Genomic DNA, 15,687 nt, shown 5'->3' with positions numbered 1-15,687 from the left:
TATTTTTTTTGTGTTAGATAAAATGTGCTAAATGGTCAGATCCTGTAATGAAATGATACGAAAGCCACTTATTAGCATAGTTGCTAATAAAACTAAAAGTTTTATGCTGCTTTATTTTTTATACAAAAACTGCTTTTTATCGAAATCATCGTGAGCATGGGCAATATTTTTTTTTCCACAGAAGAATTAGAGTTACCAAAAAGTATTAAGTAAAACTGTCTTGCTGCTGCTGCTGCACATTGGATTTTCTCTTGGATTTGTCAAGTAGGATTACAAAATCTAAATGTTTTTTGTTTTTTCTTTTAAATGATTCAATTCAAAGTATTCTTCGCAGGAAAAAAAAATTAGTTTCTCTGAAGGTATTCTATTGAACTAATTTGCATTTTCAATTATTAATTTCTAGGTGCCAACTCCACTTAACTATAGATTGGAGGAGCATTTAGTGAGTGTTCTGTGATTTCAAAAGTGATACTTAATATGAAAGAATTTTTCCCCATCTCAGAAGAGGAGAATGGAGAATGCAACCAGAAAACATAGGCAGTTTTGGAAAACAGGGAAAAATACATTTTTACATATCAAGGTTGGATATATTCAGTGAAAGATTTGTGAGCTCTAGAGAGCAGGAGTATTATCAATGGAAGCAAGGCTAAGTTGAGCAAAGAAGATGCTTCATCATTTTGGTTGGTGAAAGGCAATGAACATGTCCTGTTATCAAAAGCAACTTAAAAATATGAGTGTTAAGGACTAGATACTGTTATCTCTTTGTGAGAATAGCTACTTGGCTGTATCTGAAAGAGGTGAAGTAATAATGAGAAAATCATGTTTTATAGGAGCATTATTCTTCTGCTACTGTTTTTCATGTAGAACAGTAAAAGGCCCAGCAGCTTTTACTGTTATAATATAGCGAATAAACTGAGAGGGCAGATAAAAGATGTTTCCTTTCCCTTTTCCCTGGTTCTTATTGTATCTGTCTATCATGCAGCTAATATTTGAATCAGTATGTAAGCCATGCACACAGGTAACATGCTTTTCTATCCAGTCTTGTATCAATATCTCTTTTGTAAGCAAATATATTGAAAATTTGGGATATCATTGTGCTAGAGGGCAAATTTTTTTTCACATACTTACTTATGTGGATGTATATATATATATATATATTTATATTTTTGTATTTTTATATATATATATATATATAGTCCCACAAAGACACACACAAACAAGCATAGACACACACATTTGATAGGAGCAGTCTTCAGGACTTTCCCATGCAGCAGCCTTCAGGGAGCAATGAAAACAGCAATATGCACCTCTCATCTAGACTATCATGTTGTTCAACATGTGCATGTGTAACAAAGCATATCTGAATATTCACACTTCCGTCTGTTAGCTAATATTAACTGCAAGTCCAATGGCTCATAAAAGAGAACCGCTGTGCTTCTTGTGTGAAAAATGTGTGGCTTTCTGTAATGCAGAAATATGAAAACTGTATTTCAGAAGTCTAAAATTCTTTAGAAATAACTACCCATAAAAACTGTGAAGCACAGTCAATGAGAAGAGAGGTTGAAATCTGATTGAACCTTTAGCTAAATCAGAGTTGAAAAAGATTAGGTTTTATTATGGATGGTATTTTCACATAAGTCAAAAATCCTGCCCAAAAACTTTGCAGTCTTAATTATGTCCATGGAACGTATACTCATGTGGTCACTTCATATTTAATATTTTAAAAAAAGGCTATGATACACCTCAGGATGGGTGTAAAAGATGGATGTGACAAATTTTCCACCTCATCCTGCAGGCCCTTTACATCAGTCAACCAGAATTTTACCCATAAGAATAGAGTAGACAGTCCTTGTTATTATTAAAAACCCCAACAAAACAAGCAAAAAAGACTCCAAAACAAAGAAACAAAAAACACCTCACAAACAAAACTAAAAACAACCCCCCAAAAAACCAAAAAGTAAAACTTGTATATACTTCATGGATGATGATGTCATGACTCCCTGTTGAATCTTTATAAGGATGACAACTGTGATGAGAAGAAAAAAAAACCTTGACAGATTATGACCACACAACTTTGGGCATGTTCAGTGCTCTTGGTGGCTCTTTCTCTTTATTTTAGCCCAGTCCTTCTTGAAAAAGAGACATTAAATTCCATCATCACCAACCCCCTTGCATGTGGTTTTTTTTCCTGCAGTGGGGTTATGACTTCCTCACTGTGTTTGTGCTGAAGGACCAGAGCCAATTAAACTTTTACTGCACTGTGTTAAGGTGACTTAGGTTTTCATGTTGACTCAGCCTGAGCCAGACAGTAAAATGCAAAGAACTGTTTGTGGATATGTAGTTGTGGGAAGTGTATAACCACTGACAACTTCAAAGCCAGGGCAGCCCTGGAGAATAAGGATTAAAAAGTCAGGTATATTGTTGATATCTAAGAGAAAATGAAGCATTGATTTCCTTCATCGTTTGTGGCAGGTTGCAGTACATGTACAGAAATACAAGGGAAGAATTTTGTGTGGAAAGAAAGCAAGTATCTGCTTTCAAGTGTTGTTTCCCAGACTCTGAACTGTTCCAAACAGAAATGCTGTTATAAGAGCTAGTAAAAATTTCCTTATTCCTGTTTGTCACATTCCTAATGAGATGTTTTAAGACAAACTGTCTTTCTTGCATTGCATGCACTGTCTGTGTGGAGTCTTTACAGGTAGATGTCGTACACTAAAATTTTGGACCATTATAAAGACAATTGGCAACTTGAACACTGTGCACAATGGGGAGATGAAGGCACATGCTTCATACAACAAGATGAGCTGGGTCAGCAATAGTAGGTGAAAGGACGAAGCTTTGTATTGAATCCTGCTGGAGTTTCTCATGTAGAAGGTGCTTAGAAACATCCCAGTCTGTTTCGGTATTTGCACAATTTACAAAGTTCTCGGGGATTGCCTACCACCCTAAGAATAGCAGAAAATGTAAACATGACTTTACAGCTCAGCATTTTCAATTCTCTATCTTTTGACTTCAGTCCTTGCTGTTAGGATGCTACTTCCTTACATTTTGTCAAAGAAAAAAGAAAATTCCTCCTCTGACACTGAGCCCTTACAGTTACCCTACATATTTCTCTCATCCAACATTGCTTTTTTTCTTTTGGAGTAACTAGGCTGAAATTTTTCCTGTTTAGCATGGTACAGATTGATCAGTGTGGGCATAATTAAACGCTTGATATCAGTGTGAGATGATCCTTCAAAATACTAGAGATAATTTTAAAAGATTTTATGGTAAGGACAGATTATGATTTTATTATAAGTCAGTAAGAGTAACCCATGCATGTAAGAGCTGCATTTCTGTCCACACTCTTCCATGCCGGCTCATTAGTCACTTACTTTCAGTAAGTATGAGTAACAGGGAGTGTGAATTCCTGAGCCTACACTGTTTATGGATAATTCTGTTATACGCATCACTTAGGCGAAGACTAAAGGGCTGAGCAGACTAATCCTTAATGACATTTTGCACAGTGCTGCAGCCAGGGCAGTTCTTCAGGCAGCTCCATGGGGGCAAGACAGCCTTACTGTGATCCTCTGTGCAATCACAAAGATGTATTAAGCAGCTTTTTGTGTAGGTTGTAGTTCAGATATTATATGTGATTTTATTTATATAACATACAAAGCACAGCGTTTGCGCTCATGAGTAAACTGTCATGGGATTAGGCAGGGTGTGAATTTAGTGAGTGTCGTGATCCAATATCATTGGAAAGGCAACATAATTAATGTGTATTGAAACAAAAGAGGGCAATGCGTTGCAGCATTTATTGGAAATCAAGGACATAAACATCAGAGTTACCACAGAGTTGCTGATACTCTCTGAGTTCGTGGCCTGGTTTATGTCATGACATTAGTAACTAATCTTATGGGTTCATTATGAGTGCATCCTTGCTATTGTTTACAGTAGATTTATAAACTATCCAAATAGCAATTAAATATAATAGCCTTGTAGATTGTTTGCAGTTGTTCAGAAATGATTGTGCTAACACATTAATGTGATGCAGTGGCATTAGTCTAGACAGAAGAAAAGTGGTGCTTCAGTCTTCTGTTCTTCATGCTCTGTCTGGCAGCTCGATGACCACAAAAATAAAATATCATAACTGACGCCAAAAAAAAGGCAGTACATGGCATTGGGGTGTATGTGTTTTGAGGTCTACATGTTCCATACTGATCAACAACTGCTTCCTCTCTGCCTTAATTATGACAAATCAAACCGATTGAAAGCTTCCTCTGAAAAAATTGCTGCCCAGGTCAATCACTATGTTTAGAAAATTGGTACCTTTAAGAGTAAATATAGTTATTATTGCTTACAATTATAATAATTTTGTTATTATCTATTATTTGGTTTCTGGATAATTTACAATGTGTCTGATGATTTTGGAACATAGATCTTATAGGGTTAGAATTTCTCTACTGCCATGCATTGCTTAGGTAGCTGATGGTACCTGCAGTGCCCAGTACCTGCATAATTTAGTGGTCTCTGTGCACAAGGAAGTATGAGGTAAGAGCTGGAGCAAGTCAGAGCTGAAGAGCTCTGAAAATTTTATACCAGTATAGATTGAGCTGCAAAAGAAAAAATAATCTGCACAGAGGAAGTCAGAGCCATTCTACACTTCTGAAGACTTGCAAAGCAGCTGTATTGCAAACTGTATCAGACATTTTAGCCTGAAATCATGTTTGTGGGAACTCACGATCTAAATAGGTTACAAATATAATGTAGGGGAAATGAATATAACACAAAGCTGCTTTGCAATACAATTCCATAAAACTTTCCTTGAAATTGTCATTCTGTACCATACGTGATCTGGATACAAAATTCGGAAGATATGGGAAAAAAAAGACTTCTGGAAAAAGTCTGTGTAATTGTAACTCACAAAGTCACTGATGAATACTCTAATCTTCTAAAATTCACAATTATAGAAGCTTTATAAGCCACTTTTCCGTGTTTTATATTATCTGAAATATAGTAATTGGTTTTGGAGATCACTGGAGGACCTGTAAGGGAGACATTAGCAGAATAATCAGTTGCACCAGTGAAATGCATTATAACTGTTCTGGGTTTAGTTTGCTACCTTGCATTTTACTTGCCTATTGATGTGTGATTGTTCCTGTTCATTACCATGGAGCTTCTTCCACATCTGATTACTGTGGGCAAGAATGCTAGACACTTACCCTTTATCTTGCTGCTTTTCCAACAAGTGCAAAGTACCTCCTAGAAGTCTGGTTTGTCAATGTAATTTTGTATGCAACATATATACTGTTCCCTCGTATGGAACAGTAAATTAAAACCTAATTTGGACACAGTGATGTCCAGAGCACTGTCACAGGAAGTTTGGTGGTGTGCCCATCATCCTTACCCTGCCTGCAGCCCATGAACAGTTTGAGTGACCCCTGTGCCAGTGGAGTTATGTTGAAGATGGGTGTTGAGTCTCAAGCTGTAGGTAGAAAGAAATGAGCCAAATGGCATCACAACACCAGTTCATCACAAAGCACAGGAAAAGCCGCCTCTTTCCTGCAGCCAAATAGAGACCTGAAGGATATCTGTGGCTCACTGCAGCATGTGCCTTGTGTGGCTCTTGGCCACAGAGCAGCTTTGATTTGAAATCCAGAGGTTTGGATTGCCATCATGGAACTCCTAGATTGGTATAACAAACTGTTCCTGTATAACACCGCATGTCCAGTTCTTCTGGCTGATGTTTTCTTCCTAAAATGAGCATTTATTTTTCTGTGAGGGAAAAAAGAAAATAGCAGTTATACTGTTGTTGCATTGACACACAAAGCACATAATTTTAAGTACACCTTGTTTCAGTGAGAAGCTGCTTCAAATAAATAAGAGTTTGGCAAGGAAAAAAGGGCAGGAAGGGGTCCTCACCTTCTGTAGCTGTGGGTATAGTGGTCTGGCAATCTCAGTTTAAGGCTGTGAGACCCAGGGGTATAGTAAGTGAAATTACAGATGACAAGAAAATGTTTGCTCAGTTTGAACTTGAAGAAGAGAGCAGACATTACACTGTGACTACAAATAACGTAATCAGTGGCTCTATTAGAAAAAAAGTGTCTATCAGAACTTTGGAGGATGCTAAATAGTGATAGAGAAGATGCCAAGCCAGGTATTTATTTAAAAGCTAATGCACCGGCAGATATTATGGGTGATTTGCAGTATTTTTTAAATTGATGAAAACTATTTGTAAGTTTCTGAAGTGGAGCTATTTGTATAATTTTCCAGATATGTCAACCAGAAAGTGATAACAAATATTTTAAGTACTTAAATGAAAAACAAACTTGTTACTTTGACAGCAGGTGTTGAAAAATGGCAACCAAATTGTTTCCATGTGGATGAAGGGATTTGATTTTAGTTTCTTCCTGTAGTCCAAAGTAAGTTCCAATATTTACAAATCCAATTAAGTGCACGGATATCTGCATTTTCCATAATTGTGGTAAAAACAACAGTAGCAGTTGAAACCACAGGTTTTTATAAAAATGAATTAAAAAAAATGTTAAAGTTTTGTGTTTTTTTTTTTTTTAATTTTAGGTCCCACTTGTACTGAACTTGTCATATCGAGCAGTATGTTGTCCAAGAAGCAAAGAACATTGACTGTTTGGATATATATAATAAGTCTGTATGCATACATATTATCATGCAGTATAAACACTGCCAAGAAAGTTTTGATGACTCTATTTAGCTTCAAGCTAATTTTTGCTTGTATCATTTAAATTTGAGGGCTCTGTGCCTGTATCCTCAACTCTGGGTTTTAACTGGTAGTTAACTGCTGGTTAAACTGGCTGTATGAAAGCTATTTAAACTGCACTTGCATATGGCACACCTTCAGCTGTGGTCTAGCTAGGTTAAGAAGTGAGTCTCATTCTTAGGGACATAGTTAGTGGTGGACTCAATGGTCTTAGGGGTCTTCTCCAACCTAAATGTTTTTGTGATTCTGTTCTGTGATTCCCCCATTACTGTGTGCTTTGTACTGCCTCGTGCTCCAACGTGAACTCAGAACTAGGAGAAATACAGCTGCTGCGTGGGTGATGGGATCTTCTTTCTCTTCCCAGTCCAGGGTTAAACAGTGAAACAGTGCTGTGCCAACTTGATACTGCACGTGAAACTGGAGAAGTCATGGTTTAATCTCTGAAGAGCAAAGTACAATATTTGCTGGGCAACTAAGAAAGTATTCTTTATTTGGCTTTCTTCTGTCTCACGAATAGCTGAAATTATTTGTTTTAACAGTTGTTAGCAAGAAAACATATTTCATCTGGAAATTTTAGTGAATGATCCAACTGAAGGCAGCTGGATTTGGCCCTGGTTAATATATGGTAAGACAGAGACAGAACAAATGGTAAGAGGCAAGCCCAGATGGAATAGCATCTTGAAGTTTTTGAAGAATTAATTATCCAACTAATTAGCTGGCAGTCTCACAAGAAGAAGGGATGGAATTTTGCTGAATGCTTAGGAATTAAGTCAGACAGAACCTGTGCAGAGGTGTAGCTGTCAGCCATGATGATGGTGGAGTCAGCTGGTTAGCCAGACTATGTGGGTCCACAGGATGACACTGGTTTCTGCATCAGTAAAACACTTACCCTTCTGCGTAGAGCAAAAAGTGCAGTTGAGTTGTCTGTTATATAGAATGTTGTGCTCTGAAGACACCTGTGCTAGTCCAGGGAGGGTGTGGTGAACTCTGTGTCCTTGGCAAGGTCACACAGAAATATAACCAGAGATGGGCTGCCTGAAGAGCCTTTAGGTTGATGTCTTTAGCTCTGTCATTAGTAACTATGGGAGTTCTGCAGCAGAAGTATTTCCTGAACGCCGGAAGGTCTCCTTCTGGGCATAATCAAAAATTCCTTAGTCTTGTTGTAGCTCATATTTTCCATGTGAAAGGTAAGGAAGACTCTCACGTTCTCTGGGGTATTAAGTGGAAGTGCTGAAGTTGTTCCAAGTTGGAGTAGTTATTTATATATATGTTGGTCAGAGATTCTGTGGAAAAATGATTTTCTCGGCTCACAGGTAGAACTCTCACCTGTACAGAAAGAGATCAGTACTTGTTGTATGGATTTTTTTAACCAGACATATAGATACAGATGTCTTTGTTTCCTTTCCAGCTGTATCTGCTCTGCAGCTTTAGAGTTTGGTTAGCACTTTCCTTCAAGTAGGTGTTAGTCCTGATGAATCCGTGTAATGCCAAATGATACCAGTAGTCACACTCCACTATTTCTTTTCTTTCCAAGCAAAATGCTGGAGTCTGTGTGTTATCTTTTTATCTTGAAAAGTTAATTTCAGGAGCTGCTAAAACTTAAAAATATAAAGGTAAACCATGTAAAGCCCACTGATCCTTGCAGTTTGCATTACATATTTCTGTTATTATTGTTGATGACAAAATTATGTGTGTCGATGACATCAATCAGGAAGTCAAATAAATCTGCCATGGTCAAACTCTGGAGGATTAATTAGAAAGATTCACTCAGTAAGTTAGAAAAATAATCCCTGATATGTTAACTGTTATGGGAGAGGTGTCCAAGTTTTCTCAATGATAAATATCAAGACAGTTTTAATGTTTGTACTAACTCATTTTTTCTGGTTTATTTGTTAGTTGTTAGTGACTTCTGCTGTCATTTTATATCAGATAATGTGGAAATATTAAATTGGCAATCTGCAAAGTTATGCCTTATGGGACATCTGTACCTTTTCATGGCTTTAAACTGTGGCCACACTACACTAAGAAGTGTGACACGGCCAACAAGTTTTCCTGGTTGTGGTATAGAGTGGGGAGACCTACCTTCACTTTGGGCCAGGCATGACATGAGTGAGTGATGTTGCTTCTAGACCCCTCTTGTATTGGGGAACAGCAGTAGCAATACATTGTACCTCATCATCATCATGGCTGGGCTTCGCGAATGAAGATTTGGGGAGGGCTCTACCCACGTTTGTTACAAGCGCGCTGGTGGCTAAAAGGCCAATACGAGACAGGCATGTCCGGTTGCAAAAGGCACAGCAGAAAGACTCCTTAGATGGTATATTCTGCAAGGCATGATTCTTTCTGCGTTGTCTTTTTTCCTCAAGGGTGATCCTGCATGCGTTCTCAAAAGCATCAGCAGCGTTATAGATGGTGTGTCTCCAGACCTCCCGATTGGAGGCCAGAGTAGACCAATTATGTTGATCAATATGGCCAAGGCTGAGATGTTGTTTCAGGGAGTCCTTGTATCTTCTCTTCGGGGCTCCTCTCATGCGGCAGCCGGTGACAAGTTCACCACTTCCGGGCTGGGCCGGGGCTGCGCCATGCGCCCGCTTCCGGGCACATCATACCTATAGGATTAGTGATTGCATAAGCTATTTTAAGAACTGCATGGTAAACTACCTTATATTCATATTTTTATATTCATAATAAAATAAGTTTATCCATGCATAAGTTAGAGAAGGGACTAATGTTAGATTGTTAAGGCCACCCCCCTAACAACAGTTTTGAGAGAAATTTGACTCTCTCTGGTAGAGTGACTGATGATTGGTTCCAGGGAAGGGGATAAATTGTGTCAGCAAAGGCTGCAGCTTTGTTTCTCCACCACCTAAAGAAAACTCGGCTTTTGGATATAAGTACAAGTCTGAACTTTGCTGTCTGGATGAATTTCTAGGACATGTGCAAATATGCAATTGCGATTCCATCTCTGCTGCCAGGGCTAATGGGCTGCTGGCAGTCCCTGCTGGAGAAACTGCCCCTTCTTTGCAGGGAGGTCCCAGCCCTGCTTCACTCAAACTCAGTGCCTCTGTGAAGGGCAGGTGATCACACAGTGATTCCAACAGAGCTCCAAGAAAGCTGCTACTGCTGCCCAGGTGGAGTTTAAAAGGCTTGTGCTGTCGCTGAAACACTGCCCTGCAATCAGAGGAGGGATTGAGCGTGGATGTGCCCACGCAGGAGGCTTCAGTGGAGCTCCTGATGGGAAAAAGTGGAGTATTTTTCTGTAATTTAGTGGCTTTTCTGTGCCTGTAGTGTTTGAAATGATAAAAGACACACAGGGGGCCTCTCCAGCTATTGGCACTGGGTTTGTGTTCGGCTGGGAGATTGAGTGTCTCTGTTTTCACAGCTGTCTGCCATCTGGAACTGCTCGGACTGGGTGCTCTGCTGAAGACCTCAGTCTGAAATCAAACAGTGCAATTGTGAAACGTGTTGCAAACAATGAATAAGTGTTTTGGAAGAAATCAATTTAGAAGAAGGTTTATGAAAAAAGTACTTTAGAGGCTGCCAGATGTGGGAAAAGGAGAAGGATTAGTGCTGTGGTAGAACATTAGAGCAAGCAGAGCCTCAGATTCTTTACAGTCAGCTGAAATAAATGTGAGCATTATTAAGAATCAGTCTCTCACTAATCCAAAGCATTCCTGCAGGTGTTTGTCATTAATTGGAAAATAATTAATTTAAAATAAATAATTTAAGAAATACTCTGTGGTGTTTTTTTTTCCATTTGGTTTAAGACTTGATGTGATTAGCTGTGCAAAATCTATAGGAAAACAAAAAGACAAATAATTTAGAAGGCAATAGATTTTGACATTTATCCTCACAGCATTATTACCTGAAAGTCTTAACTAAAAAATTACTTTAAATTGTCTAAAAATACTTGTTAAAGATGTGTTGAAGTGGTTCAAAACAGCATAATAATAATTTTCATATATGATAGCATATCCTGGTTCCACTTTTGCCCTTTTCAATATATTCTCTTATTGTCATGGCTGAAAACTGTGAAAGCATTTTGAGCACAAAGCTCAAATTAGGTGATGGGCAAGGAGGGGAGGATTTGACATTTAAAACTTCCTCTGCTTTGCAGCCTGATGTAGGAGATTTTTGCATGTTTCAGCTACGAAATAGTTCCATTTCTACTCTTAGTTAATGGGCTTGTGAAAATCCGCATAAAATAAAACCAGTGTCTGTTTTCCTTCTGAAGTCACTTCATATTTGATACCACCTTTTGTTGCTGGTCAGTGTTGTAGGTGCAAATGCTAGAGAAAACAAGATCTATTCACAGTCTTGTGAACAGAATTATTTGCAAGGGGTGATCTATTAAAATTTCAGTATTTTTAGTATTAAAAGGTACATTTTTGTACCATATAAATATTACTGGGGGAAAGAATTCACAGTGAGTCTGCCTTTTAGAAATGCCTTTCTTGGCACTTAGTGTCAGATGAGAGTTTGGATTTTGTGGCTACACAAAGTACTTGTGCTTAATTGAATCCACCACCTACATTTACAGAGAGGAAAGTGAAGAGCCTCTCAGGCCACGACTAAGTAGCCTTCACAGTAATGTTATCACTCCTATTACACTTCTACTGCCTGTTTTGCTGCAGAAATCAACATTTTAGTTCTCAAGTCCTTATTTCCAAGTGGTGAATGAGTTAAATAATTACTGATGAGCACTTTGGCACGTTCAGGAATGGAGGGGAATGCAGCTCTGACTGCAGGGGTGGGCAGCGTCACTGTAGGAATTGAGCATGAGCCATTCCTGTGGGTATAAACAGCAGTTCAGGGGCTTCATGGCACCTCTTGGAATATAATAAATGCCCAGAATGAGATTAAATTAGTAACCATAATGTTGAATCTTCCTAAGATATTTTTACAGGCTCAAGCATGGGGATATTGATCTTTTGAAATGCTATAGGCAGTGAGTGCAAAGCCAGTGCACCAACCCTAAATCATCCATGTGCATTTATGTGCACTTTAGTTATGTCAAGGAATATGAATGGTTGTACCTCATAAATGTTTTGCAAAGGAACATAAATTCATCATTTTTTATGTTAATTCACATAAGCAATGAGTGTGAGGCTTGCTAGAGAGAGAGCCACTAGGTGGCTTTGAGGGTTTTCAAGAACTTTAAAGTGTTCCAATACAGGTGTTCAAAAAAAAAAAAATTGGGGTTTGGAGTTGATTTCAAAGTTGAAGGAGCATGTGTCAGGAGTGATGAGGAAAGAAGGGAAACTTTGTATGACAGAGTAGGCTAAGAAGACTGTGAGGATGTTCAGAGGATGACTGAGAACTGGTTGAGAACGGAGACAAAGCCGCTTTATGAAATGAATGGGCAATAAAGCCGAGGCGGCCAGCGGTCAGTGGCACATCAGTGAGTATCCTTCTGAGATATTTGCTTATCTGAAATCTGTCAAATGGAATTAGCAATGCCTGCTAACTAGTAATAACAGGATTAAAGATCTTTTTATGGTTCAGTCATAAAACAAGTACTCCTTAATCCTGTGTTTTGACTGGCGCTGATGGCTTTAAATAAAAGTTTTTCATTGCAGAGACAAGACAATTTGCAGATCTTCACCATTAAAAATACTAACAGTCTGAAAAGGGGGGAGAGAAGCAAAAATGATCCTCCTGATCTTCCAAAATTAATTATATTGATCTCATTTAATTAAAGAAGCTTAAATAAAGTAGAATCATTTGACCAAGTAGGCTTTTTTGGTAATCTCTTGAAAGCTTTTGTTTACATAAGGAGATACTGTCAGCTGTAAGAAATTGCTCCTTACTAACCAACAGTCATTAGAGTGATTCCCACTACTTGGTCTATCTGTAATGTAGTCTGATAGGAATATTTTTAGTTCATATAAAAAACAAGTATATGGCTAAACTATTTAGATTTTCTTGGTTAAGCAATTAACCATGCCTTGTTATTGCTTGTGTTTGTTTCTTTTACTTTAGAAGAAAAAGTGCATCTTTACTGTGGAAGTACACATTTACAGGAAATTCTCATTGATATTATTTCAAAAGCTTGATATATCCAGCATTCTCTAATCCTTGTTTTCTTCTGCTGTTAATGTTGGGTCACACGTCAGCTTCCCATAAATTCTCAGCTGTACCAAATACTATTTATAAAACTATAAATGTGATTACTGCTTGGTACATTTTGGATTATTCAAACTGGATCAACTATTTTTGCTTCAGTTTTGAGCTCACTGCTGAGTTTTGAATTCTGACCATAAAAGACTTAGTCCCAAATTACCACTGTTTCCCAGTAATGGTTAAAGTCATTTCATTGATCATGGTATGAAAAAAACTCAGCTTTATTGCTTTCTGCAGCAGAAATCACGAAGTGGCTACTGTCAAAAGTCATTAGTTTGGGGACTCATAGGGAAATCTATTTCAGGTGGTAATTTAGAAGCAAAGGGAACAGCAGTAATAGTGATAATAAAACTTTGCTCTTTGGTTAGTATTTTCCCATAATTCGTTTATCACAGAAGTATGAGAGAATGATAAATGACTGGGCTCTTAATGGTCTTTGGTGGAAATATGTTTACTTCATGTTAGACTCCCTGAGACACTGTGTATCAGTGTACATTTTTGAAATCATGTAACAAAAATTTCTTTTGCATATTGTTTCTCTGGTGCTGTTACCTGCATTTTCTGTATGAATCAAGATGGTGCATAACTGCTGTTAGATTGATTCCATTGCTGTGAAACCACATATGTGGCCATTGTAATTTAACAAAAAAAAAAAAAAAAAGAAAAAAACTACAACTCTGAGATTATTGTAGCTGAAATAGAGTGTGGTCACAGGCATTGACAGCTCAAGAAACTGAGGATTGTGGGAGTACAGACAAAAAGGATTAAGAGTGTTACTACAGGAAATGACAGTAGTTCTGCATTCTGGAAATGACAGTGGTTCTGCCTTGTGTACCCATCTGTAGCTTTTGGCTTTTTAGTATCTCAAATGTTTGGTCTTTATTAGCCTGGACTTGAAAAGATAGGGCCAAGGATGAAGTTTGGGACAACATGTGCCTAAACTGTGCAGCAGTGAAGTGCTCGAAGGTCTCCTGGCTGGTAGTAGGAAGGCAGCCGTACAGCCTGTTGTGGCAGATGGCTGAAAACATAAGTATTTCCATGTCATAAGCCTTTCTCATCATCACTGTATTTGTCTGCTGCCCTTTTTGCCATCCCCATAATCCACCAAAGTATTTTTTATTCATTTTATATTACTTTTTTTTCTTCTTTTTTTTTTCTTTTCCCTTTACCTTTCTTTTACTGCACTTTATTGGGAAACCTGGAGCTCAGTCTCACAAAATGAGTGAACTTGATATCCTTTGCAACAAAATGAGCAGGGAAAGAAAAGCAGACAAGACTGAGGAGGGGCAGTGAAGAAGGACAGGACTGCCTGTCCAGTCTGTTGCTCACAGGAAAAGGAGAATGAGGAGCCTAGGCTTGAAAAATAAAGAGCATTTATACAGCACACTTGAGATGAAATGTTTGTGTGTCAGTCAGAAGTAGTGTCAGCAAGCTGAGAAAAGTTAACTACAGACTTGTTTTTGCTTTTCCAGTATGTTCTCACACCATGATATAAAGCTGTAACTTATATTTACAGTGTATGTACTATGCTGTGTGTTCTTACAGAAGCGTGTCTAATTTCACAGTTGGAAAACCAGATGGTTTTATTGGATAGAATAGAATTAATGGAAAAATTTCTTTATCTATTCAGATGTTATAAAACTTCTGTATGATTTTGAGGAATGTAATAATATTTCTTAAGGTGAATAGAAACATTTCAACCGAGAATACCATTTCAAAGGAAGAATTAGGCTTGCCATACATATTAAAAGTTTGCTTAGTTTGTCCAAATTAATAATAAAAGGGAATATGAAGCCCACACTGGTTGAAACTCATGCTGAATTATTCTGTAGACTGTTCTGAGCCTGAGGAAATTATGTATTCATTGCTGAACATTCATTTATATCTACCAAAATCTTCTTTTTTCTCTACATCTCTCTCACCTCTTCCAGATTTATATATTTGAAAATAACATCTACTATCAGCCTGATGTAAAGAGTAGCTCATTGCGCCTGACATCCTCAGGAAAAGAAGGAATTATTTTTAATGGAATTGCAGACTGGTTATATGAAGGTAAGCTGGACGAATATATCTGTTTATTAAAACGGATGAAAGGTCCTTGTACAGACCCAACAGCACAAATCTGTTCATTTCAGGAAATGCTAAGGTTAGGTTTGCTTCTTTGCCTTCTCATTTTCTTGCCAGATTGCCTTTGTATTGACTGCTGGCTTGCATATAGCAGTGTTTTCTGGGAAAGGAGAATTTATTTTCAAGCAGAATGTATCAAATGTATGATGAAACTGGGTAGTGTGAAAAAGTGTGGGGGGAAAGGGCTCAGTTTGTTGCTTATATGAACAACTGGGATGACCTATTTACAGTTAAAACATCCTGATAGAAGAGAACACTGAAGAACCGTAGCTTAGAAGCAGAGTTGGCTACATTTTCTTTTTTATCCCTGGACACAAACTGAAAGGTGATCCCAGATGATGCTGCCCAGGGTCTCACTTTTTTTATTGGCATCTCTCCTTCAACCTGGGTGGTGGTTGGTGTGCTCTGTGTCAGCACGACTTGCGAGAGACTCCAGCCCCTCAAGCCAGGCAGCCACATCGTGCTTTACTTTAAGGACGTGCTTGAATCCTTTCTGAGTGTTTTGATGAAGTCTAAAAGTGTCATACTGTTACCTCAACAGTGGCTGCTGCTTTTGCTTAAATCAACATATGCTAGGCTCCTGGAAAACTTGCTGTTGCTGGCAAGCAGTGACAAGTTGGAGTGGGGGGTAGATCAGTCTGTTGTAATACCCTCTATCTTTTACATCCATCTTCTGCATGGTACCACAGAATGTTTCTCTCTCTGCACAAAAAATGTTT

General features: G+C 38.1%; 1 protein-coding gene across 2 annotated transcripts in view; it reads left to right on the top strand.

Annotated features, from left to right (window-relative positions):
• Window positions 1-15,687, top strand: part of DPP10 (dipeptidyl peptidase like 10) — a 265,798-nt gene that overhangs the window by 204,383 nt on the left and 45,728 nt on the right. For both annotated transcript variants that reach the window (XM_017820942.1, XM_017820943.1), the window contains exon 8: window positions 14,773-14,893. In XM_017820942.1, coding sequence (XP_017676431.1) covers window positions 14,773-14,893 — 121 coding nt within the window. The remainder of the gene's footprint in view (window positions 1-14,772; window positions 14,894-15,687) is intronic.

The sequence above is a fragment of the Lepidothrix coronata genome, unplaced genomic scaffold (assembly GCF_001604755.1).
Source record: "Lepidothrix coronata isolate B3197 unplaced genomic scaffold, Lepidothrix_coronata-1.0 Scaffold86, whole genome shotgun sequence".
Taxonomy (NCBI): Eukaryota; Metazoa; Chordata; class Aves; order Passeriformes; family Pipridae; genus Lepidothrix; species Lepidothrix coronata.
Note: the sequence above shows the minus strand (reverse complement) of the source record. Positions and strands in the feature narration are given on the sequence as shown.